General features: G+C 36.3%; 2 protein-coding genes across 4 annotated transcripts in view; one reads left to right on the forward strand and one right to left on the reverse strand.

Moving 5' to 3' along the window:
* LOC114251335 (uncharacterized) lies at positions 1–13,156 on the forward strand. 2 transcript variants are annotated; one of them, XM_028185556.2, is made up of 14 exons: positions 1–450; positions 866–963; positions 1,892–1,977; positions 3,267–3,419; positions 5,801–5,943; positions 6,348–6,473; positions 6,791–6,882; positions 7,635–7,728; positions 7,801–7,957; positions 8,321–8,492; positions 8,833–9,049; positions 9,234–9,326; positions 9,599–9,746; positions 9,830–13,156. In XM_028185556.2, exons 1-14 carry the CDS (start codon positions 268–270, stop codon positions 12,529–12,531), a joined length of 4,464 nt encoding a protein of 1,487 aa, XP_028041357.2. In that variant the 5' UTR covers positions 1–267; the 3' UTR covers positions 12,532–13,156. The 2 variants fall into 2 exon arrangements, with proteins under 2 accessions (XP_028041357.2, XP_028041358.2); XM_028185557.2 differs by lacking the exons at positions 1–450; positions 866–963; positions 1,892–1,977; positions 3,267–3,419 and adding an exon at positions 4,802–5,250.
* The window catches only part of LOC114251343 (glycine dehydrogenase (decarboxylating), mitochondrial), a 17,144-nt gene continuing 4,995 nt past the window's right edge, over positions 13,146–25,294 (reverse strand). Inside the window, exons 5-18 of one of the 2 annotated variants that reach the window (XM_028185564.2) lie at positions 24,695–24,923; positions 23,673–23,896; positions 22,013–22,188; positions 21,147–21,376; positions 20,526–20,702; positions 19,476–19,660; positions 18,679–18,880; positions 16,712–16,861; positions 16,436–16,548; positions 15,157–15,304; positions 14,051–14,258; positions 13,606–13,778; positions 13,439–13,519; positions 13,146–13,366 (exon numbers count right to left, since the gene is read on the reverse strand). In XM_028185564.2, the coding sequence (XP_028041365.2) occupies positions 13,256–13,366; positions 13,439–13,519; positions 13,606–13,778; positions 14,051–14,258; positions 15,157–15,304; positions 16,436–16,548; positions 16,712–16,861; positions 18,679–18,880; positions 19,476–19,660; positions 20,526–20,702; positions 21,147–21,376; positions 22,013–22,188; positions 23,673–23,896; positions 24,695–24,923 (2,407 nt within the window). In that variant the 3' untranslated portion in view covers positions 13,146–13,255. Of the gene's footprint in view, positions 13,520–13,605; positions 13,779–14,050; positions 14,259–15,156; positions 15,305–16,435; positions 16,549–16,711; positions 16,862–18,678; positions 18,881–19,475; positions 19,661–20,525; positions 20,703–21,146; positions 21,377–22,012; positions 22,189–23,672; positions 23,897–24,694; positions 24,924–25,294 lie in introns of both variants that reach the window. The other variant, XM_089736779.1, reaches the window with a different exon arrangement.

The raw sequence follows: 25,294 nt of genomic DNA on the forward strand, positions 1-25,294 counted from the left end.
ATGTATTAGTCGTTATCATCGCTATCGGAACTGCCAACAGTGAACGAGTGGGAGACTATCGCAAGTCACCTCCTGCCGCATCGAGCTCACCCATAACCATTGTTCAAATAAACTAAATACCGCACACTCCGAAAATAATGTATCCCGTCTAATAGTCTTTGAACAAGAAGTATCAATAAAGTGCTCGATTCATTTTGATTACTTGTCAGTTATAATTCATTGAATCAGAGGTCACTGAATCTTAGCATTGTAAATAATAATTTTAAAATGGAAACAATAAGTGTGAATCAACCGATAAATTTAAAAGTGGTACGATTTGAGTTCGATTTTAGCAAATTACTCCCAGAAGAGCCGATACGAGAGAAGAAAAGTAAGAAAATTCGTGTACCGAAATCCAAAAGTAGAAAACGATCCATTATACCACCCCCACCAGCAATCAATTGCTCTCAGGTAGGTTGCATCTAACACCAATAAAAAAATATAGTTTATAAAATATCATAATACGGCCAAAGCTCAAATAAAAGCATTAAATGTTTTGTTAAAAATACTTAACAACCAAACAACTGTTGTTCCAGAGACGAACCTCTCCCATGCTAAAAGTATTTAGATTTAAACAAATAAAGATACTATAGTATAGTATAGACTATATATAATATGATACGTTTGATAGCATTAAGTTTTTATCATTAAAATATTTAAATACTAAAATTTTAATTGTTTTTTTTTTGCATTATTAGTGGCTGATTTTAGTAAATAAAACTTTAAATAACCTTTGGATATCATAAGTAAATTTAAAGCATTTAACGATTTCTTTCATACTTTACACCAAAACCATCGGTTTTACGATGTGGACATTGTTGTGCAGAAACGAGATGTAAAGGAACTCGTGGAAGAATTACTTGAAAAACTTTACTCTGATCAACGAGACTGGAGCTGCCACAGTACTGTAGACTGCAGCCGCGGGTATGATTGCTTCGCTATGATGATTTGTAATTCAAATGAAACTATTTATAAATAATGACAATATTAAAGCTTCAAATTCAAATCAGTTACAAAGTAGCTTGCTTACGAACTCATCGTTGAAGTATTCGATGCCTCTGATGTACTTATGTTGAACTATGTGATTATATCAGTGTTCAACCCGCCGACAGATACCAATTTTTCTAATGAAATACGTACTTGAGACATGTTCACGAATCATTTCCATGATGAAAGAATACCATTGTGTTTTATAAAGCAAACTTGCAAAAATTATAATAGCCTAGTACTTGGTAGGTGGACCTATCGTCCAGCTTATTTCTGCCACGAAGCAGTATTGCCTTCTAATTTGAAAGGCGGGACAAACGTCATTTTACATTGAGAGTTAGACCTCATGTCTCTAGGTGGGTTTCGCTACCTTCGCGTTATTACGTCTATGGACTTCCCTAAATATTTAACACCAGGTATAATCGAGCTAGTTCATCCATCTATGCGAAAAAAATAGTACATCGGTAGCAGTAAAAATAAGTTCAGTGTGTTGAAAAAAGAATTGTTATTCCTTTAGATACGTATAAATTGATTTTCCGCCGTGTTTTAAACCTAAATACAAGTCAAACGTCCATAAGACAAAAGAAGTAGACATTTTAAGCTTATAATGCCTTGTGGCTAATGCATCTTAATGCATGTAAAAAGTTGCCTTTAGTTTAAAAAGCAGACCTAAATATGATATGTACATTATGTTATGTACATATTTTGCGTGAATATTTTAAATTCAACGAGACTTCAATCTAATCTGGTCTGAATTAATTTAAATCTTGATAATATAATTTATGAATATTTTAAAGCACTGTCATTAATTCTACTTTTGTGAAAACGTTTATTGTCTTAACAAATTTTACTAATGTACTGTTAGGTCTACTTCGGCGGCGTCCTTGACATCTTTGCAATCCAATTATGTAGAAACCGAAGCAATTGAAAGGAATTACTTGGAGTGCTTAGGTAAATGAATTTTTATTTGAACATAGCCTAAAAATCATTTTTAGGGAGAGCATGTACTTGATTTTTATTGGCTTCCAAAATCCATCCATTTCGAAATCTTATACGAGTCCTTACGTTTACATTAATATCAGATATCTCATTACACGTCAAATTTTGTTAATTAGATTTCATTTGTATCAAGGCTCAGAAGTTGACGAAGCGGGATTAAGCCGTAGTATGTGTTTCGTTTCAACCAAAGGCTACTCGTAGTCATCTAACTAGTCCACCATCAAAGAAATTTACATCGCTCATGTACTTTTTTTTTATTGCTAGATGGGTGGACGAGCTCACAGCCCACATGGTGTTAAGTGGTTACTGGAGCCCATAGACATCTACAACGTAGACGCGCCACCCACCTTGAGATACAATTTCTAAAGTCTCAGTATAGTTACAACGGCTGCCCCACCCTTCAAACCGAAACGCATTACTGCTTCACGGCAGAAATAGGCAGGTACCAACCTATCCGCGCGGACTCACAAGTGGTCCTACTACCAGTATTGGCAATGCCAGTGACACAATCAAGTCACTACGTATAGCTCAGGATTATTTATAAATGTCGTCTGAAGGAAGAATAGAAGAGCTTTCAAATAGGTTCTTAAAGCATTTCCCAAGCAACAGTCGATTAAATGTACAGAGGGAAATATAACATTTTTTTATGGTCGTGAACTCAATAACCTCTGCTGACCTATGTATCTATATTACGAAAATCGTTATCAATTGATACAACGAATTCATCCCGACCTCTTCCCGACATGCTGTCTATAATAAGACAATAACTAGGCGACTCAATTGCCATAGTTTCGCCGGATATTCCGACCTATTTCTTTGTTGCAAACAATCTTGAACGACGATTTGAGACCGTCACCATCCTTAATTTGGACATTGATTTATAGTGTATTATAATGCGTGTTATTTATTAAATATTTCTATAAACTTATTGTTTGGGTCAATTTATGAAATTATGTAAAATAAATTATTTTATTACACGGTTCGTTAGTTAACATGACGTAACAATGTATTAATGTTGAGAGAATTGGTGTATAAAATTTAAAGCTTTCATATGGTTAGATTCTTTCAATTTTTTTGTAATAGAAATTTCATAAGCAAAGTGAATTAGATTAAGTATTCATAAATATTTATGTAGCTTTTGAGCTTAGATCATATTTATGTAAATATAGAGTGCTAAGTCGAGACGATGACGTGATCAATATTCTTACATGAACCTCATAAAAATTATATCCTATTCACAGAGATTGAAGAGCTGAGAGAGCAAACAGCAGAATGTCAAATGAGATTTCAGTATTTTGGAGATAAATTAGCAAGATGTGTGAAAACCCGCGATAGATTACGTCGCAAACAGAAGAGATTTTGCGCAGCCCTTACTATATTATTACGGCATATAAGTAAGATATTTACACTGTATGTAACTCTAGCATGTTCAATTATACACCAATATACGTAAAATCATACGTATACCTGATATTGATGATAGGGCGATTGAGACCCACACCACCGTCCTATTCCCGACATAGTTATGCGTGACCATTCATACTCTTTTAGTTGATATTTCAATCTTAAGTCTCGAAGCTCCGGTAGCGATTTAATCCCAGGCAGGGCGTGAGATCATTTACTTATCTAATACAATGAAACAAAACATAGATAAGACGTAAGCAAATCAATACAAAAAAGTTTTACACAATTCATGCATAATATACTAAAAGTATGAATTCAAAAAAAAGTACGTCAAAATGAATAACAAATCAGACTACTGGTTTTAGGTTTGCTTAACGGCCAAACATGCATATTATTTAAATATTTGTATCAAATATTATATGTATCGCGCGCTCGTAGTACTATTACATAAACCTTTCTTAGAGAGCCAAAATCAACTGTGCAGAGTTTCATTAAAATCGGATATATGATGTACAGGACCACATAGAGAACAAATATATGTATGTACATATGTGTTCACGAATAAATATGTGTTCTCGGTAAGCAGTGCCTTTTCGGTAGGCAGCGGCTTGGCTCTGCCCTTGGCATTGCTCAAGTCCATGAGCGACGGTAATCACTTACATTGAGTTGGACCTTATGCTCGTCTGCCTACAATGGCAATAAAAAAATCATATGTATTAATTTGTTGTTGTTGTATATATAGTAATTAGTAGTTGGTCTAGTAATTAGTAGTCCTGACTGCTACCAGACCTCGAGGTCCAGGTTCGATGTTCAGTCGATTTTAAGATCTCGTGGTGACAATATATTGAACAGATATGAACGCTGCTAATTATTTTGAATATAATAATTAAATATAAAATGTGGTTGAAATATTCTTGTTTTAGTTTTATATATTTTTTTAATATTGGTCCTATTGTGAGCATCAGCAGTCTGCTTAATACTGCCACAAAACAATTTCGTTTCTAAGAATAAAAACTGAGGAAAAAAATAAAAAACATAAAATATAAACGCATTTGCAAATTTTATTGTTCTCAAAGTTGATATAAATCAACTGTTTTACTATTACAGTCTTCCATAACAGTTCTATTTCTCGGCACCTTTACGACCCGTTGAACGTCACGTTCGCATTGAAACAACTCTTTATAATTCCCGATAGCCGCGAGGAGTCGATTCATTCATGGAAGCTTAAAATAGATTTATTCCCATAATGTTTAAGTTAAACGAAATCCAGCGCCGTTGCCTGAATATCCACTGCCGACACTGACGTACACAGTCGAGTTAAATCGATACGTAGCTCGCACATAAATTCGCTTACTGCACAGATGCGCATGCTCGGAGATATCTACCACGGAACCCTGTAGCGACTGCGACCAACGACATTCATGCTTTCCTTACTCACTAGCATTAACGCAGTCTCAGTTCGTTTGTATCGCATGGTAGAGGGACGCAGGGATCGTTGTTTCATTTCATAATTTCCCCAGTAAACATCGCATCAGCTGTCAGACTACGCTACCTTAAGAAATGTTACATTTAATCCATGATTCCGTAGAGATTGCACTGGCTATATTTAAAGAAACAGACGTATCTTTTGTTTTGAAAATGTGCAGAGGCAGTGCATAACGCATGTAGTCCTAAGTCATGTACTGTCAACATTGTTAACTCAGTGATCAGTGTTATTGTAAAAGAATGCGTTCCTTGTCCAATGTTCCGTTACTTCAAGACAGATGAGTGCACTTCTAAACTCACTCAGGAACTTGACGAGTTCAGGAAAAACCACTACAGGTATGTTTCATAACAGTCTATACACTAATTCGGAAGCCTCGCAAGCGCTATGATTTTTTTAAACGACTGTCATTGGGTTAACCTCCCGTCTGGTATAAGTTATCGGAACCCACAACATTAATGCCACCGCCCGCATCAAGACTTGGGATGCAGTTTCAATTGAATTGTAATAAGGATTTCCCTACCCTTCAGGCAGGAAGCTCCAATCGCATCTTACGCACATTTACGGATAATGGATATTTGATTTATATTATTATACGTTTACATATTCTTAATGTACTTATTCCTTCATTGAGAAAGTCGTTACCTTTTTGTTTTTATTTATCATTAATTCTATCGTAGTCTTAATGTCCACGTTTAAGCAAATGTGTTTTAAATGGTTTAATAGTAAGAAAATATGTATCTTGAACAAAACGGTTATTATTATAATAAAAAAAAAAACTTTCTGACTTTAAAAATCATTAGAATGCCCCAAAATTGATAATGTGACTTGCTCGTGCGTCCCCCTATTCGTTGTAGTTCATAAATAATTAAAAGAACAACAATATAGCGGGAGAGAGCGGTGCGCGCTTTAGCGTAACGCCTGGGGGAAGCGGCGACGGACCCGGAGAAGGCGGATATGCGGAATGGCTCCATGCTATGAGACTTGTGGCCCGTCTGCCTGCTGGAGTCCCCCAACATTTTCGTAAGAAGGTATATTCTTGTCAAGCTTTAAGTAAATGACACGATGAACTTTACACGTAGTTTCATTATTACATTCTAATGAAACCCAAGTTACTGGATACGAGTCGACCAGTGAAACTCTCTATAAAATACTTTAGTATAATATCTAGTGTAAGGAACTCTTAAAACCGAAGTGGTAACATTATTTAAGGTAGAAACTTATCGATTTAAGTGGTTAACTATTTTCCCCGAGTTTGATTACTAAAACCATCGGAATTCGTTAGAGCATTAAAACTGTATAAAGCTCATATTATACTTTGATGCATCATTAATGCAACATCTTATCAATGAAATTAGATTTTTTTAAAACTCTCTATGGGAAATCATTCCGTATCTCTCATTTCAGAGTTATTCTTATTATTTAATTATTACAGCTATGGTTGACCTTGGCCGAGAGAAATTTAACCGCACGCGGCGTGGATTGGCTGGTAGCAGAGCGAGCTTGCTTCCGAGGAACTGCGCAACCAGATGACACTGAACTTGGGGCACAAATACTTAAAGTGAGACTAAAAAACTTTAAGAAGTCTTTCAGCGCCTTTAGACGCCTAGCTGACCAAATTTGAGACGTTTTCGTGTCCTAATTACTAGGGATAGAATCGTTTTGTGAATTTTCTATTTTACGAGCAAGTTTTCGAACTAATCTTTCTTTAAAAGTCTTCTTCCGGCGAATATTAAAAAACACATAACTCGACCGCTCGCACAGCTTAATTTTTTTATTATAATAATATAAATTCAGTACCTTTGTGAAAGGAGCAACGTTATCACTTAATTATTACTAATCTTAGAGTGTATTATATTTCTTAAACTAAAATTTAAGGACCTACATCGAACGGGATGCTCTTTATTTTGTGGTGCCGAAGGAAGAGAAAATCAAGCTATGCTTCGGAGAGTTTTGTTAGCATACGCGAGGTAAGAATTTTATAGTAAACAAAAAAAGTATAGCTTAAAAACTAAAATAAAAACTTTAGTAACTAACCGAAATAAAAAGTAAATAATTTCATTATTATATCAATATTTTGGCCTGACGATCCCGATCAGGCTTATAGACCAAAGTATTAAAATTATTGTAATGTCATCAGTTCTTATACGTGTGTAAATTTTCAAGTTAGTCGGGCATATTCAATATTACATTGAGAAATTCAGATACATAAAATTGTATAAAAAAACATTTTTATACTGGTGCTCAATTGGTCTACGGAAACATTCGATTTTTTTTTTATTGCTTAGATGGGTGGACGAGCTCACAGCCCACCTGGTGTTAAAGCGGTTACTGGAGCCCATAGACATCTACAACGTAGATGCCCCAACCACCTTGAGATATAAGTTCTAAGGTCTCAAGTATAGTTATAACGGCTGCCCCACCCTTCAAACCGAAACGCATGACTGTTTCACGGCAGAAATAGGCAGGGTGATGGGACCTACCCGTACAGACTCACAAGAGGTCCTACCACCAGTAAAAAAATACACAAATTACATAAAAAATATATACCGTTTTTGAGGCCGCATTAAAAATGTGGAACCTTTAATTTTTAATAACAATAATTTAGATAATCTTCTGTATAATGTTGTATTAGATAATCCGGTGACGGAATAATATGGTAAAGAGTTTGAAAAGAGATTGAATTAAATTCGTGTTTTGATTTTCAACGCTCAAATTTTAGGTGGAATAAGGAGGTTGGGTACTGTCAAGGCTTTAATATGTTAGCAGCGATCATTCTGGAAGTTATGGATAAATCCGAATCGGATTCTCTAAAGGTAATAAATAAATGGTTCTCGTGTTTAATTGCATATTGGCATTGTACTTTTAGTAATTATATTAAATTTTAGGTAATGATATACTTAGTGGAAGCGGTTCTACCCGAAGGATATTTCGCAGATGACCTTCGAGGACTTTCAGCAGATATGGCAGCGTTCAGAGATTTACTACGGCTACGTTTACCGCGACTGGCACATCACATGGATCATCTACAGAGAATATCGGATGGTAAATAATTTTTTTACGACGACGATTGGAAATACCACATTTGATTTGTTCTTTAAATATTTCTTTACAACGTGCGTGGCCAATCTTTTGACCCGGATAAAATAAGGAGTTACGGAAGCCCATATAAATCATCGTCCGCTCTCCTTATAGCGCTCCAGTAGTCACTTGATATCGGGTAGGCTGTAAGCTCGTTCACACTTTAATGCAATAAGTAAAACAATTGTAATAACTTATTACATTATTTGAAAAAAGAAAAAAAAACACAAATTTATACGACTGACCTGGACAGTTAAAATTATCACAAACTGATAGGAGTTTACTTAAGCTAAGTATTTTGTAAACTATTCATATTTTATTTTTCAGGTGGTGGCATAGAGCCTCCGCTGCCTGATGTGTTTACTATGCAATGGTTTTTAACATTATATGCAACATGGCTACCTCGCGAGTCACTCCTTAGGATATGGGATTTAATACTTCTCGATGGAAATGAAGTTTTACTGTTAACAGCACTCGCTATTTGGGACATGCTACAAGAGTAAGTAAATTGTTCATTTCAAATGTTAAATAAACTTTATAGTGATCAAAGCGCAACATCGGTCGATTGTAAAAATCTTAAGACAGGATTTTATTTAGGTATAACTAGCTGACCCGGCAGACTTCGTAGTGCGTCAATCGATAAATAAAAGACTTAAACCTTTGTATAAAATAAACTTAAAACAAACAAATGGAATCTATCCGACGGCGGACACATCAAAGGAAAAACAAAATTGTTATTTTTATTTAATTTTATTAGAAATTAAAGTTTCTCAGGCAATAGTCTGAATTCAGCTAGCTACGAATGGAAATCTAATTGAAAAGTACTTAAATTATTTCAGCCGGATCTTGTCTGCGCGTTCAGCTGACGAATTTTACAGCTGTATGGGTGGTGGTGCCGGTGCAGTTTGGGAAGCTGGAGACTCCCTTGTCGCTAGAGTTGTGGCATTTGGCTCTGCACCAGAACTACCCAGATTACGAAGCCTACATCGTTACAGAGTTGCTCCGCCAGCACCACCGACAACAGCTCCCATATATTATCCACCCATACAATCTGCGGTATGATCACATGCTATATAATTTTAATAGTATTACCTTATTCCAAAAAAAGAATATAGCTATTTAATATTTTTACTACAAAACAAAAAATAATCCTAAAAATTGTAAATTATTCTTGAGATATGACATTTGATTGAGAGTAAATATTCAATTATTGTGAATTTTAACTAATTTTATATTGCAGATGCAATCAATGACTAAAAGAGGATTACGATTATTTTATTCAGAGGATGAAGGTGATTCCAGTGATGATGGAAACAAAATGGCACTAGCAACGGTAAAATAAATAAGTAATTTTATCGATGACTACATCGGTAGTATTTGGTGTTATTATTCGTTATTTTTTTTTTTTTTTTTATTGCTTAGATGTGTGGACGAGCTCACAGCCCACCTGGTGTTAAGTGGTTACTGGAGCCCATAAACATCTACAACGTAAATGCGCCACACACCTTGAGATATAGTTCTAAGGTCTCAGTATAGTCACAACGGCTGCCCCACCCTTCAAACCGAAACGCATTAGTTAATTTGTTATTATTAATTTTATTCAAGGTGATGCCAAGAAAAGAAGAACGCATAGGTGCAGGAGATAGACTGACTTTAGATATAGGTGCTTTGAAACGCCAGTACGCTCGCTTGCGCGAGCGACAAAGACAAGCTCATGTGATATTGGCTGCTGCGTGTGCCAGACATGCGGCAGGTAATTCCTGAATACCTTATAAATATACGATCCTCAATTACAATAAAATTTGAAAATTATTAAAAGTAAAATATTTTTTACAGTTGGAGTGCCCACTTCGCCGACTTCACTAACAGTTAATAATCTCCTACTGGGAAAAAGTGCCATTGTTAGTTCACGAGGACGACGATTAGGAGCCCCGCCCGGAGCAATACCACCTTTACGGCAGTCAAAGATAGTTGAAAAAAGTCCAGAAGTTGGACCACGACCTCGTTCGAATGAAACAATCAGTTGGAATGAAGAAAAGAGCCGTAAATCACTTAGCAGAAGGAATTCTGTTAAGTGGAAGGATATCAGAAAAGATAAATCATTTGAACGTAAGAGAAAAACGTCAATAGATTTAGACGAAATTGGAGATGGGGTAATTGTGTCTGAAATTGAAGCTAATCAAATGATAGCATCGATAAGATCAAGGAGTTCTAGTGAAACTTCCACTTATTCTTCAAACACTTCGAGTACCGATACAAGTCTTTGTGATGAAAATGAACGCGGTAGTGATTCTGAACCGGATATTTCAGATGACGGTAAAGAAAAAAGAAAAGAATCTTCCGGGATAAAGGGCACCCATTTGCATAAAGGGTACCCGATGGTTTTGAAGGAAACAAAAATTGCACCCTGCAATCCTTTGAAAGAAGAATCTGGGTTCAATAATGATAACAACAAACTCTACAATTGCAGTGAACAATCTATAAAATCTATAACAGAATATCTTGACTCTGCTGCAGGGAAACCTCTTCGTACTTACATTGGCGGGTTTGAAACTAAACTAAAAGATAGCTTGAATATAGACAATGAATGTGACGATTCTCTTAAAAGAAATGTTTTACCACAATCTTCTAGTCTAGTTTCAGATAAAAGTGACATTTTACAAAGAAACTGTTCCATGAATTCATCAGATTTAATGCCGCCTACAAATATTCCCAAAACTGCTAACAATTTTACTGACCTAAGTCCTATTGACTTGTCCCCTTATAATTACAATAAGTCACCATTTGACTACGATTTTGCATCCAACTTTATACGTCCAGTAAATACGGAAGCTTCACCATCTATAAGACCCCCGGACATAATTGATTCTTTTACTATGTATCCTAACTTCGTACCTGATATAGATTTATCTGATAAGAATATATCGGATGTAGACAGTCCTCCAAAAAGCCCCGGTGCTGAAAGTATCATAGTGAGTGAAGATGAGCCACCCATACCATTAAAGATTGACAAATATTTTGAACACAGTCCAGAGTTTTTCGGTGCTCGAATCACTGACCCAAACAGCACAGAAATACCGAACAGACGAGCTACAAGAAGACTTTCACGGCAACCTAAAAAACCTGATTCCTTAACATTACAAAGTAACCTAAATGATAGAAAATTTAAAGAGGAAACCGAAAGAGCTTCTTCGTTACCTCAAAGTCATAGTTTTCAAAATAAATCTTGCGACCTAGTAGAAATCATACCTAAAGTACAAGTGCTTGAGTTGACTGATCAAACAAAATACGATCAAAGTTCTAATTCTCCAAAAGAATATCTTTCAACAATCGGTAGGAAAAATAGTGAAAGAGCTTTACAAATTATTCAAGAAAATTCTAAAATTTTAAGTAGAATATTAACAAAACAAAATATTTCTGAAACTCCATATTTTAATCAAAGCCTCAGTCCTAATGTAAGCGAAGAAAAATCAGATAAACTCACAAGTTTGCAATGTTATAAAATACCAGAAAAAACTACTCTACTAAAAGAATCTACCTCAGACTCATTGATTGGATACCGGAAAAGGTATTCAAAAAATGATCATAACGATAACGACTTTATGAGAATAAGACCGATATCCATTGATGATCCATTTTCTTTAGAATCTCGAAACGTAGCATTAGCAAAAACAGAAGACTTTAAAACAACAAAAAGTCCGAGTAGTGAATGCTTAGGTAATAAAACAGATTGTTATGGATGGGAAAATAAAGCTTTTTTAGGTAAATGTGAATTAAATAAAATCATAGAAAAGTCAGAAATTAACTCCATAAATAATCCTGGTCAGAAAGGAAACGAATTATCCAGTCAGAGTGACTATAAAAAAGAAATAAATTCTTCCACAACTCCAGTCTGGATGAAGCGATCTTTTTCGCGTGAATCGAAAACTTCGGTGACGTTGCCATCAACGGAAACGAGAGATACTTCCTATGACTGTAAATTTGGTTCGGATGAATATAGTTATCCACTGTCCAAAAAATATAATGACTTTGTTATTTCTAGGGCTAGTGATATATGTAGTGAAACGGTCAACGAAGGACCAAAAATCTGTGAAAAAATATCTAAGACTGAAAACAGCCAAGTTAGTGATTTTGCTCATGTTGTGACTTCTTCTATTAGTTTCACTTATGAACCTTCCTTAGACGACGATTCTGGTGGGGCAAAAAGTAACTCGAGTGACACTTTGTGTCAAATTACTTCACTTGATCAAGTTTCTACTCCAATCTCACCAAAAATATTCCCAAAGGATACCTCATCTATGCCAAGAGAACAGTGCGAGCGGGTAGATAAAACCAAAGCAGACTCTGACGATACGTGTAGCGCAATAACTTCCCTTATAGAAACAGACACACTATCTTCTCTTTCATACCCTCAGAGTCCGTCAACAGGTTCTTACCACCCATTCCCTGCACGTCCAGTCATGCGTATGCCTAAAGAAATTGGAGTGAAACTTGGAATGTATCCAAAAGATGTCATTAGTTCTCCACCAAAACAATGAGACTTAAGTTTTTGAGCTGTTTTATTAATAACCTCTTACAAGCACCCTCAAATTCTTCAAACTTCCTTAGTCTTTTTTTTATTCGATCGTTTAATAACTTTCAAAATATTTTTATCACTAAGTTTTTTGCAAAGTTCGCTTCTTCGAACGAAACACATTTTATTTACGTCAAGTTAAATGACGTGATATTTGCTAACAGTATTGAAATCATAAATGTACTATTAAAACCAAACATGATGTCAAACATAAAATTCAAATAAATCACAGCACTGGTAAAGTGAAGGATTATTGATTTGTTAGAATATAGTATAATATTTTTCATAATTCAACTAAAATTATTAAATAAATGTGAACATGTTGCCTTGAAACCAATTTAAGTGAAGAATTGTGAAAATATCCATACAATATGGAATTGTAAATCAATAAATTTAGATGTAGACTATATTATATATAGACGGTACAATATTGTTTATTATGTACTTAAACTGTTAAAGATAAAATAAACGTAATAATGATTTTAAAACTCGACACGGCAAAATGACGATTGCTTTATTTATTACATTTCATTTATAATACAAAATACAATAACTCTAATTAAATAAAAATACGATGCGATCGCTATAAATGTATATTTTATTATTAAAAATCCCATGTTCTTCTTTTAGATAATGTGTATTGAAATCTCTATAAACACCTATCTATCATAGTCAACATTCCTTAAAAGTTAAAAGTCATCGATCACAGGTGGGCACGTGCAAACAAGATGTTTGTCACCATACATATCATCAATACGACCAACCGTCGGCCAGATTTTGGTCTCTCCTTTAACGAATGGCTGGAAACACAAAACATTTAAATACATAAATAAAAATATACCAAAATTCCGAAGCAGAAAAACTAAACATACCGCTGGAAAAGCAGCTTGCTCCCTGGTATACGGACGATTCCATTCTTCTGAGATAACTTCTTCTTGCGTATGTGGAGCCAACTTAAAAATTTACATCAGTATTTAATTGATAAAATAATCTAATAAGAAATCTTAACTTACTTTTTTATTCGAGAAATGATTTTTACCTTTAATGGATTTAATCTTTTGTCAATAAGACCATCTTCGATATCTTTAATTTCCTTTCTGATGGTAATTAGAGCATCGCAAAAACGGTCCAATTCTTGTAGATCTTCGGATTCTGTCGGTTCTATCATAAGCGTCCCCGCAACCGGCCAAGACATTGTTGGAGCATGAAATCCTGTATTGAAAATGTAAAATTCAAATTTATAGATAATTACGCCGTTCACTAGAGATTATAATTTCTGGATCTATTATTTTCATGTTATTTCGTAAAGTTAAAAAACGTAACGTCTTAATGCAGAGCTTAGTGATATTTCAATTTTAAATCGGTATATCTTATATTTTGTACGAAATAAATGAAGGAAAATCGTTAAAATACCAAATACATTCAAACCATTTAAGTAGTGCGTATGTGCAAATATATACTATTAAAGGAATCATAAATCTTACCAAAGTCCATAAGTCGTTTAGCAATATCTCCAGGTTCAATATTGGCTGTTTTCTTGAGATCTCTTACGTCGATAATGAATTCGTGAGCAACGAGGCCTCTTTCCCCTTTATATAGCGTCTTATAATGATCTTCCAATCTTCGAGACATGTAATTTGCATTGAGAATGGCTACTTGCGTTGCCCGCCTCAGTCCTTTCGGACCCATCATCTAAAAAGTTATATATTTCAATATTTTGATACTGTGAAAGGTTTGTTTTTATTTAAATACCGGATATTATTTCTGTTATATTGGTGTAGATTGGCCGATAAGCTATATTGATGGATAGATAAGATCCACTTGGTACTTCGTGACAGAAATATCGACTAATGTCACCAAACAGTTTTATATTTTTTATTATCTAAGGGGGTGAACGAAATCACACACCATCTGATGCAAAATGGGTACTGGAACCTATAGAAATCTCGATGATCAAATACCAAATGATCAAATCATAGCCAAAATAAATAGAAATAGGTCGTGCTGTTTATTTTTCAATATTTTTTCAATAAAAAGAACAATATACTCAATTATACATATTCTTCGTTTATTGGGTAAATAGGTATAAATTTAGAAATAATTATAGCATAATGATAGATTGAAAAAACACATTAGAAACTCATAAAGTATACTGTAAAATTAAAAAGATCAAACGCTATTAGTCACAGAGTTCGTCTCACAACCACAAAGGACACTCGTGCTTAGGGCTCGCACTAAAGTGTCATAATATTTTCTACCACTTACGCGAATCGTTTACTATTATTAGGGTTTAATCTCGCGTTTCTAATTGTCATTATATTTTATTTGCGAAATTTCAATGACTACAGTTTAGCTCACGGATAACTGGGTTATTTTTTTTATTTTTTTATGGCTTAGACGGATGGACGAGCTCACGGCTCACCTGATGTTAAACAGCTACCGGAGCCCATAGAGAGATTCTACAACGTAAATGCCGCCACCCACCACGAGATATAAGTTCTAAGGTCTCAGTATAGTTACAACGGCTGCCCCACCCTTCAAACCGAATGGCCGATGACGTTTCCACGTTGACAGTGATATTATACATTACCTTAATATAAGCCCAAGATATAGGTAGAATAGCTGACGAGCCAAATGGCGCGGCGCTGACTGAACCGAAGCTATGAGCCGCGTCTCCTAAATCGGCCAACGGATCGACAACAGGATGCGACGGTAAAAACGGTGCGAGATGCGCTTTTCTAATAAAATATATAACAAATTTAGGAACGTCTGTGATGCGTGCATCTGACGCAAGGAGTTACAGATTTTGTAACTGGATATGTGCATAGCAGAAAACGAATTGTCTGGAAGTTTCAAGTCCGTGACACAGCCTCTATTGAAATACAACTGAAACTCTGAAATCTGATGAAGGCGTGGCGATATCAAAGACGTGGTGTCTATGAACTGAGTCCATGAAGACATTCGCCAATATATTGCACTAAAAGTATTCATTCGCAGGTATTCTATTATATTACGAACAATGGATTTTTGAACCATGCTTTATTACCGGTTTTTTTACTACCTATGTTGATAGCCTTGAGAGGTTATTTCAGCTTCTCCTTGATGTATAGGTGACCTCACGGGGCTCAAACCGGGAGTGTAGCTAACACCTACACTCCCTAGGGCCTAGCAAGAGCAGTGCTTCGCGGAATCTACCCCTGGATCGGAAACGCGACCCACTGAGAAGATTCGGTGTTCTCGTTCTCGTCTATGGGTTAATTTACTCGTCGAGCCCTTTATCGCAAGCGACGGGTTCGGCGAGGACGGTGACCGGTGCTTGTGGTACCTAAAAACACAGTTAATGGATCCGTAATGACATGTTTAGGGCACCGTTGAACGCAGTCTCTTCTGTATTTATATGTATACTCGTAGAAGACGACATATGTTATGTTCGACTAAGCCGATATCGACGAATTCTTCAAGTAAATCTTCAGATTGGCCTAGCGGGAGATACCGCGGTACACGTGTTAATAATACTATAATACAGACGACCGTGGTATTTAATCCAATTAATAGCTCTTCGAGGCCTTGAGATATGAGGTCGAAGGAATTATATAAGGGCTCTCCCACCCTTCAAACTAGTAATTCAGCAATATCATAAATATTGCGGTTGTGATTTTTATTCCTTTCGAAAAAGCGTGAAATACATATTATGTTTCTATTTCTTTTAAAATATTGATACTCGCCTGCGGAATTTGAACATCGGCAGAGTCACGTAGCTTGTTACCCGTACAAGACGTCTGATTTTTTACTTTAAAATATCTTATAGTATACAGTGTGATAAGCCGTACAAAATAATTCACAATAATATAAATTATTAAAAAACTCACACTCCAATGGGCCCCATGCCAGGTCCGCCGCCACCATGTGGAATACAGAACGTCTTATGGAGGTTGAGATGAGACACGTCACTGCCGTAATCTCCAGGACGACATAAACCGACCTAGATTGATTTTTTCTTTATATTTTGCCTTAGAAAAATTTACTAATCGACAACAACAAAAAATCCCTTGAAAACAGAATATGAATAAATATATGCTTATTCTTCAACTCCAACAGAAGAAAGTCATTTGTAAATTATTAATTTATTTGTAAGTGAATTTGACCTGCGCATTCATGTTGGCACCGTCCAAATAGACTTGACCTCCGTGTGCGTGCACCAGGGCACATATATCCGCCGCTTTTTCTTCAAAGACGCCGAAAGTACTTGGATAAGTCAACATTAGGCACGAAACTTTCTCACTGTGTTCTTCCACCTAGAAAAACAAAAAACGAACAACTAAAAAAAAAATACCATCGTAAAAAAATCACACAAAATAGGATTACGGAATTTAAAATTAGGTACGATTTTAAATTCCACAGGTTTTTTACCAACGTATAATGTTCTCGTCATTTCCACACAAAAGAGTGCACAAATAAACATGAAATAATGAAATAAAAAACCGCATGAGGTGATTACACCCATAAATTTTATATGAATTATTGCCACATTTGCGACTAGACGAAACATATTTTAAGATTTACATTATTTATACAAATGCTTGTGAACGGAATGCATTCATAAAACTGAATTCATGTTCGGCGTATTGAAAGAAAATCGTAAAATTTAGATGGCTACATTTGTTACCTTTATATATTTAACATTTTTGCGAGCGGCTTCTTAAAAAAATAACACATACACCTGATTACAAACACACCTGATTATGATTATTTTAAAATTTATAATTTTTTTAAGCCTTCAAAAGCTTTTACTCTCGTTGTAAAGCTAGCACAGAAGTAAATACCACATCGTGAATGCCACGCCATCGTGAATGTCAAGATTTATTGCTAAAATTACCTACTTTTCAATTTTGTTTTGCGGGAGAAACAAACAGATCGCAAACCTTTATCTTCTAAACACACCCCCGATCACTCTCTTCGGCCAATCTATACCTTGGGCCAGGAAGGTCAAATACCTGGGAGTCTCCAAGATTCACCCATGACATTCCGCTCAAATATAAAGTCTGTTCGCGACCGCACCGCGTTTATCCTCGGCAGGATTGTAAGTGGAGTAAAATGTTCCTTCGGAATAAGGTGATCCGGTCACCGTCCTCGTCGAACCCGTCGCTTGTGACGAAGGGCTCGACGAGCGAACTAACCCATAGACACAGCCCACTGAGTTTCTCGCCGGATCTTCTCAGTGGGTCGCGTTTCCGATCCGGTGGTAGATTCTGCGAAGCACTGCTCTTGCTAGGGTCAGTGTTAGCAACTCTCCGGTTGAGCCCCGCGAGCTCACCTACAAACGTTAGGGTGAAGCTGAAATAGCCTCTCAAGGCTATCAGCATAGATAGGAAAAAAAAAAAAAAAAGGAATAAGGTGACACTTTACCAAACTTGCATACGACCCGTTATAACAAACGCGAGTGTGGTGTTTGCTTAGGCGGCAAGCACTCACATAGGCACCCTCCAAACCAATCACGATTTTGTAGGTTACCTGTTGGAATAGCGTGGTTTGTGAGGAACGCTGACCTACACGTTGATCTGGATCTTGAATCGATCAGGAAACAGCGTAAGTCAGTGTCGGAACGGTACTTCGATAAGGCCATGCGTGATGAAAATCGCCTCATCGTTGCCGCCGCTGACTACTCCCCAACTCCGGCTCACGCAAGAGCCAGTGACCCAGATACTTGAATTGCGATACTTGCTCAAGGACACTGTCGCTGAGTGTGACCGATGGGACAGTTTCATAGGTTTTTCTGCCTGAGTTAAATACCATCAGTTCGCTTTTAACGACATTATATCTGAGCCCATGTTACTCCGCATAGCGCTCGCATATCCTATTTCTGAGAGCCCTGACCGATGGGCTCAGCAACACCATATCGTCTACATAACTGAGTCTGCTCGCCCACCTATCCTGATGAAACTGCAAAGGCATACGTGCCACCAGTAAACCTTCCTTCATAAAAAACTTTTATACAGACGGAAAAAGATTATATAAGATTTGTGAAACAAATGGAGAAAATTTCAATGTTTAAACCACCTGTTAATGAGCAAAAGAATTGAAATAGGTATAAATTTAAGCGAGTGGATCTCACCATGTCCTTAAGATGAGCCATATCGATGTCACCAGTTGGCGTGACCCGTATGGCGCAGACGCGCATGCCGGCCATGTGCGCGGAGGCTGGGTTGGTGCCGTGCGCGCTCACCGGGATTAAGCAAATGTTCCGTCCTGCGTCCCCGCGGTACTCGTGGTAGCGCTTTATTGTGCGCAACCCCGCATATTCGCCTTGGGCCCCACTACAAATTACACCAACGGCTCAAATCAATACCAAATTCATTGATTCGAATCTTCAACTAAGTGACGATTAAGATAGAAAACAAGAATAAGGTTATGCGTGAGAGATTATATTAATAATTATCACCCGTAATTTCCAAAAAGGAATAAATCTATAAGAGAATATAATTATTACAACTTATTTATATGAAAGCAAAATACATCGGTAGAAGAAGTAGTCTATTCCATGAGAATAAAATGTGTTTGTTACACTTCTGGATTGAATTGATTATATTTATTGATTATATTCTGTATATATGTATATTATGTATACATATATATAAAGAATATATACATACATAGATATATATTCTGTATGTATATATTCTGCGGCATCACTGTTATTCCTATATCAAAATAGCAATAGCAAGGCAATAGCAATAGAATAGCAAGGATCAATGCAATTCAATGACAAAGGACGAAGGGAATATTTAGTACCAATATGCTAGAATACCCCATTATCAGGTTGGTATTTCTTAAGAAAACCACTACAATTCTCCAGGTAAAATAAGTATTTATCAGGAAATAACGTAAAAATAGATACCTAACAATACATACCTATTGGGTTGGAAAGACACCCGATCGTATCCTGTTATAGCACAAAGATCATTAGCAAGCTCCTCGAACAGTGTATGATATCCTTGACATTGCTCCAATGGAGCGAAAGGATGTATGTCCGTGAAATGCTTATAGGAACAAGGCATCATCTCAGTTGTGGAATTCAATTTCATTGTACAGGAACCCTAAAATAAAATATATAATAAAACCAAAAAAGGTATTATTCAAAACAAGTTATTTAAAATCAACAATTTTCTTTTAAATCTACAACTTCCACTCACAAAAGGTTATGAGTGGAAGTTATTATGATTGAAGAGAGAATTATGACTAAAGACATTGAAATTGTGAGTGTTATCTTAAAATTCTCCACATTAGCTTACGTTAAAATGTATAAGTGTATACTTTTTCCCGAACCAATTATTTTGACTAATCAACAAATTTACTTAAAATCACGGGGGGTAGGAAAAAAAAGAATAGGGGGAAGAACGAGCTTCATAGAACTGTTATCGAAACTAAAAATCCAACAAGAAATCTCGTAACTCGTAAGATGAACATAAGACTATAGATATAGATTATTCGACACATCTATATCGTACTCTTTGCAAATTAAACCGTTGTGCCAGATATTGTCGAATGCGCTTGCGATGTTGAAAAAGAATATCTTTAAGGTCTAAATGAAGGCTAATTAATCGTCTAACTAGCACCTTGGATAAAACTAGGATAAGATGCTGATTAAAATGTAAATAGGCGTATAAATAAATCACCAGATGTAACACGACATCGAATGGCAGATACCTATAGATTATTCGACACATCTATATCGTACTCTTTGCAAATTAAACCGTTGTGCCAGATATTGTCGAATGCGCTTGCGATGTTGAAAAAGAATATCTTTAAGGTCTAAATGAAGGCTAATTAATCGTCTAACTAGCATCTTGGATAAAACTAAGATAAGATGCTATTTGAAATGTAAATATGCTTTTAAATAAATCACCAGGTGTAAAACAACATCGAATGGCACACGGTCTTATCAAGTAAGGTTTTACTTACAAGCGGTATCATGGAGTGTACAAGAGATATATCCTTGTTTTCGAGACGTTTCATGTACCTCACGAGCTTCGTTTCTGAGTGGTGCATGTTGAACACAGGGTGAGTGAGATACGGTGAGGTCCTTCTGAATGGACCTTTCAATACACTCTTAGACAAGATATCTTCGGTTTGCGCCACCTGTAGTTAAATTGAGTATTGAGTGAGTGAGTAGAGAGTATTGAATAATAAGATTGTAGTTAAATTGAGAGTAATTGCTATTCTGTGATCACGCGAGCGCTTTTTTAAATAAGATATAAAACTAAAGATTTGTCTGAACAATAAAATGTTTATTGCCAGATATAATTCTGAAAAAGTGAAAGAAAGTCTGGTTTGGAAGAGAATTCTGGTCATTCATAGCGACGCGCCAATAAAGACGTGATCGAATTCATATTTATTACAATAAATACTAATACCCGATGTTTTAGTACATTGATCAATATTTGCTAAATAATGTGTATGTACAATTTACCATAATTGAAGTTAGTTTCACACATAAAATACAAGTAAGTGTCTTAGATTACACCTAGGATAAAGTTTCTTAAAGTTTATCAGTGGCTTCTTTGAATCGCGAAAAAAACCTACCTCTTGTACGTTTTTGCAGTCAAATATCCAAAGTAAATCTTCAATGTCCTTCATTGTGGTCGTTTCATCCAAAGCGACTCCCACCGCGCCTTCATCGAAATACCTAAGGTTAACCTTCTTCTCTTCCGCTCTAGATTTAATGGCACTTGCGTCGTGATCTGGACTGGGCACTACATAAAGTGTGTCAAAATAAACATCGTTTGATTGTTTGTGACCGCGCATCTTAATACCTGGAAAAATACAAATCATTATTACTAGAACTATAATATGAAAGGTCAAAAAAAAGGTGACCCGCCCTCGCTTCGCTTCGGAAACTGTAATTTATTATTGATTTCCTCAATATTTAATGGAAGTGATTATACATATAAACCTTCCTCTTCAATCACTCTATGTATTAAAAAAACCGCATCAAAATCCGTTGCGTAGTTTTAAAGATTTGAGCATACATAGGGATATACGGACAGAGAAAGCGATTTTGTTTTATACTATGTAGTGATGTTATATTTAACACGATTATTGAATACACAAAAATCAATAAAAAGTGAAACTTCAACCTTGATAATGATTTAACAACAGAGCGAGCCGTCTGCCCAATTGAGCTATTAAAAATGCTAATTAGGTAAAATAGCAGTGATTTAGAAGACACATAAGTATCTGAAATAAGTTTATGCCTGACAAATGAAAAACATTTAAACACCGTAGTGAATTAAATAAATCTACTATAACGATTTAATCTCGCTTTTTATCCTTATTTTATTCGCGTAAAAATAAATAACTTCAAAAATAAATGCAAGATTAAAATCGTTAAAGTATTTTTAATTATTTTCAATTCTCACGAAGACCGAAGAAAGTATGTATTGAGTTACCGTGGTCTAGCACCAATGTTGCATTGTGCACACGAGTTGCTATTTCTCTTAGACCTTGTGGTCCGTGGTAAACCGCATACATGGCAGACATGTTCGCCAGGAGCGCCTGGGCTGTACAAATATTAGATGTCGCTTTATCACGGCGGATGTGTTGCTCTCTAGTTTGTAGGGCTAGCCTGTTCGAAACGACAAATATATCAAACAATCCTAAATCTTTAGTGAATTAATAATCCCAGACTCAAAAAGCCACAAGCATTTTTTGTTATACCAATAAGTTATATTATACCAATATGATAGAGAAAATCAGGAATTTGATGATTTTCTTTATTGTTTGCATTGTCTGTTTACTTATCGAAATGAATTTGTCGTCCTCTAAATGTATACTTTTGGATTTATTACGGATGGTGACCGGTGCTTGAGGTACCTAAAAGCACCGTTAATGGATCGAGAGGATCCGTAATGACGTGTCTATGGGGACGTCGACTGTTTACCATTCGGTCTACAGGATTAGATGATATTCAGAACCAGCCATGATCCTAAATTCCAATTATATAACCCAGTTATATAGTGATCGAAGCTGTAAGCTACTAGGTCAACGATGTCATGAAAGGATGATGTGAAGAATCTGTCAAAAATACAACAGTATCTCTTAATGAAATTCTGAAATATATAATAAATACATTTACGTTATATTTGTCAATAATATAAATCAAATATTACATTTAATAAATACATTAATACGAAAAATATTATAATAAAAATAGAAGGGGGTATAGTTACCCTTACTTTAGAAAGTAAGAGAAAATTAAAGAAACGGTTTTTTAACTACCATTCTGTCTATCGGTCTGGTTATTCATTCGATTACACCGTTTTCACCAGTAGACATAGATTAATTTGGAGCAGAAAATAGATATTGTTCAACTAAAATAGCGCATTGCAAAACCGTACCGTCATTTAGTTCGATATTAGAAAGTTAATAGCAAATAATATTATTAATTCGAACGTTTTTTTTTTTTTTTTATTGCTTAGGTGGTTGGACGAGCTCACAGCCCACCTGGTGTTAAGTGGTTACTGGAGCCCATAGACATCTACAACGTAAATGCGCCACCCACCTTGAGATATAAGTTGTAAGGTCTCAGTATAGTTACAACGGCTGCCCCACCCTTCAAACCGAAACGCATTACTGCTTCAGGCAGAAATAGGCAGGGCGGTGATACCTACCCGCGCGGACTCACAACAGGTCCTACCACCAGTAATTACGCAAATTATAATTTTGCGGGTTTCACTTTTATTACACGATGTTATTCCTTCACAGTGGAAGTCAATCGTGAACATTTGCTGAGTACGTATTTCATTAGAAAAATTGGTACCCGCCTGCGGGATTCGAACACCGGTGCATCGCTTCAACACGAATGCTCCGGACGTCTTATCTTTTAGGCCACGACGACTTAAATACATAGCACTCTGTGTGTGTTACGTTTTTACGTCCAAACCGCTGAACCTATTTGCACCAAATTCGTTATGGTAATAATTTGTACTCTGGGAAAGTGTATAGAATACCTTTCATCTAATTGCTAAGTACGGATCTCCGCCTACGCGATATAAAGTGTAGACCATGTAGACGAAGCTGATAACAGTTAGCTAGTTTGTAAATAAATACCTATAAGCATCCCTTCCTGTAGTGTCTCGAGTGACACCGACCATTCGGCCGGGCATGAGACGAACTAGTTGATGTTCTGCTGCGAAGAAACCAGCGTGAGGTCCTCCGTATCCCATAGGCACTCCCAGTCTTTGTGAGGTGCCCACAGCTAAGGCCGCCCCGCATTCCGCGGGGGGTCTAATTAATGCGAGCGCCAGGAGATCTGTAGCCACTACCACCAATGTCTAGAACATAAAATGTATCTTCATCTCGATTCTGAAAAATGTTCTTATTCGCATTAGTTTCAGCTCAAGTAAGTCGTAATGCAATGCAAAAACTCTATAGCGTGGCAACATATACCAACATATGCGCATAAGTAGCACCATCTCGTCAATGTCTACCGTAAAGCAATACATTCAAATTTAACGGGTAGGACAAACGGTAGATGGTTGTATTGTATTAACGAGTGAACGAGCTCACGGCCCACCTCGCCTCAAGTTACTGAAGACCTTTAAACCACTTTGGGACATCAGATAGTTTCGTCTCAATTATATTGCATACTGGTGATCCCACCCGTCAAACCAGAATACTTGATCGATTTGTGGTAGAAATAGGCAAGATGCCGGTACGAATAATTACGATTTTAATGGCACGGTGCTATTCACTTATTAAGCACGTGTTTCCTTAGATAAACAAGTACCTATGCACCGGTATAGTCGTATCACTTGATATGAATAAACTAGGCGTCTTCTCCTTTAGGCGAAAAAAGACCAATACAATAATTGCATAATGATTCGTGCTGATGTCTCAGAAGCAGCCTTACTTTGTAGTGTTTATGAGCTCCGATAACCACCTAAGACCGGGCCGGTCGTATGACATTGTGAATTTGCCATTTATCAATCACTCTGTTTAACTACTTAGTTGAACGATTTCAAAACGATTGACTACTTTAATTGCAAAGCGGAAATGAAAATCTCAGATAATTAAAACTTAACTAATTTAATATATTTTTAATTATAAATTAGCTCAGTAATAATACTAACCCCGTGCTCATGAGCAGCGGCTGCTAGGCCTGAGTAGTCGTAAACTAGGCCCCTAGTATCAGGGCATTGTAAGAGCACTGCGGAAATATCCCTCTGGGCGAAATCCACATGCCGCACGTCAGGAACTACCAGAACATCTAAGCCCAGCGCATCCATTCTAGTGTGCACTACAGCTAGCGTCTGGGGATGCAATCGTTCGGACACGACGAACTTTGTTCGTTTGTTATGCCTGTATGTTGCAATAAAGGCGAAGAAATTTGATATCAGAAAGCAACTCGTTTTAGTTCTCTTTGAAATAATTCGAATATGACGTAGGTTATTATTTCTATCTTGTGATTTTTATTTTAATGCATTGAATAATTATTTCATGTATCTGTTGAAATTTGCTACAAGTTTTGGAATCTAATATTATCCTAACTAAAATTAAACCGTTTGAAAATTTTAATATTTTGATATTATTCAATACTTGGATTACCATAGTGTACCTGTTTGGTGCTTTTAGGTACCACAAGCACCGGTCACCGTCCTCGTCGAACCCGTCGCTTGCGACGAAGGGCTCGACGAGCGAATTAACCCACAGACCCAGCCGGTGGTAGATTC

The sequence above is a fragment of the Bombyx mandarina genome, chromosome 22, assembly GCF_030267445.1.
Source record: "Bombyx mandarina strain Sakado chromosome 22, ASM3026744v2".
Classification (NCBI taxonomy): Eukaryota; Metazoa; Arthropoda; class Insecta; order Lepidoptera; family Bombycidae; genus Bombyx; species Bombyx mandarina.